This window comes from Pteropus vampyrus, unplaced genomic scaffold (genome assembly GCF_000151845.1).
Source record: "Pteropus vampyrus isolate Shadow unplaced genomic scaffold, Pvam_2.0 Scaffold977, whole genome shotgun sequence".
NCBI lineage: Eukaryota > Metazoa > Chordata > Mammalia > Chiroptera > Pteropodidae > Pteropus > Pteropus vampyrus.
The window spans coordinates 13,021-14,738 of NW_011889758.1; the positions used below are offsets into that span (position 1 = coordinate 13,021).

The 1,718-nt window shown below is 54.2% G+C and overlaps 1 gene segment (V, D, J or C); it reads left to right on the forward strand.

Annotated features, from left to right (window-relative positions):
- Positions 1–326, forward strand: part of LOC105309987 — a 4,523-nt gene extending 4,197 nt beyond the window's left edge. Inside the window, 1 exon segment of the V gene segment in view lies at positions 66–326. Coding sequence covers positions 66–326 — 261 coding nt within the window.
- The last annotated feature ends 1,392 nt before the right edge of the window (positions 327–1,718 follow it).

A 1,718-nucleotide genomic window follows, 5' to 3' on the forward strand; every position in this document is an offset into this window, starting at 1 on the left:
TTCCAGGCTCCTGGGCCCAGTCTGTGCTGACCCAGCCGTCCTCAGTGTCTGGGGCCCCGGGACAGAGTGTCACCATCTCCTGCACTGGAAGCAGCTCCAACATCGGGGATAACAATGTGCATTGGTACCAACACTTCCCGGGATCGGCTCCCAAACTCCTCATCTATGATGATAGCGATAGAGCGTCAGGCGTCCCTGACCGATTCTCTGGCTCCAAGTCTGGCAGCTCAGCTTCCCTGACCATCAGTGGGCTCCAGGCTGAGGACGAGGCTGATTATTACTGCCAAACATATGATGACAGTCTTGGTGCTCGCACAGTGCTCTAGGCCCATGGGGAACTGAGACAAGAACCTGCTGTTTCCTGTACAATGGGGCTTCCCTGGGCCGACCCCACTGCTCTGACCAGACAGCTGCCTTCTTTGTGAGTTTGACCTAAACGTGAGGGCTGAGACCCACCCCAGGGAACTTTGTCAAGAGAGTGCCCTCGTCTCTCTAAATCTGTCCTTGTTGACAACACATTGACTGATTTTCTCAAACAGAGCAGAAGTTCTTAGATGTGGGGCGGGCTGCTCTGGGGACAGATAACCAGAGTCTATGCATCTGCCCTTTTTCTCCTCAATGAGGAAAATGAGCCTTTCCTCGCTTTCATGTTCATCAGAGCGAGGACCACCCCAGAAGGTGGACCGTCCCGCACAGCACGGACTCTGCTCTTCCAGGGGTCACAGCACACACCTTCCCATCCCTCCCAGGCTCCTGTGTTCACGGCGGGTCGAGGATCCCAGTGTCCCAGAGACGAGGCACTGAGATGTGGGGTGCTGTGTGAGGATGCAGGCCCGGGAGGTACTCCAGGCACAGAGCTGGCCTGGGACCTTCACTGGGGACCTGAGACTTCGGATATGATCTCAGGAGAGGGGCGATTATCAAGGGGATGTGGGAACTGAGGCCAAGAACCTTCTTCATGGGATATGAAAGTGTTGGGGTGCCTCACAGCATCTGGGAAATGCTGAGTCCACTCCAGGGAAGGGGGTGAACTTGGCCCATGGATGACAGGTCCTTACAGTGACACCAGTTCAGACCATGGGGACTCCCTTGAGTGGATCTCCTGACCCCACAGGCACCGACTGTGTCCTCCTGTCCCTGCAGACCTCCCTGGAGCTTTCCAACCATCCAGGCTTGAGGCAGGCTGTGGGACAACAGGATAGGAAGTCCCCAATAGGTGCCTTTGTCACCCACTTTTGAAGTTCTTGATGAGCCCAGATCCGAGGTCACCTTCTCCTGCACAAGGGGCAACAGACACATTCGGATCACCATGGCAATGGTCTCAGTGGCTCCTAGACAGAGCCCCTACCTTGTGACCTAGGAGTGAGATGATTGACTCTTAGGGGTTCAGCCCTTATCTCTGACTCTTGCTTTGTACACACAACCTATTGACCAACTCTGGACCCCAGACTGACGAGGAGGCTGATTATCACTGTCACATGACTAAATGAAACACACTGCCACATAGAACTCCCGTCCCAGCAGGAAGTGAGGTGAACTTCTGCCCTGCACACCTCTGTCTGTCCAATCACTGCTCTTTCTCCGACTGTGTTCAATGCCAGCTCAGGTAAAGGATTCTGCTGTCACATGTACTATTAAACCTGGTGGCTTCGTGTTCTCACCTTGGTCTATGTTTATGAGGTCAATGAAAACACTTCCTATTCCCACTGGTCTCCAGT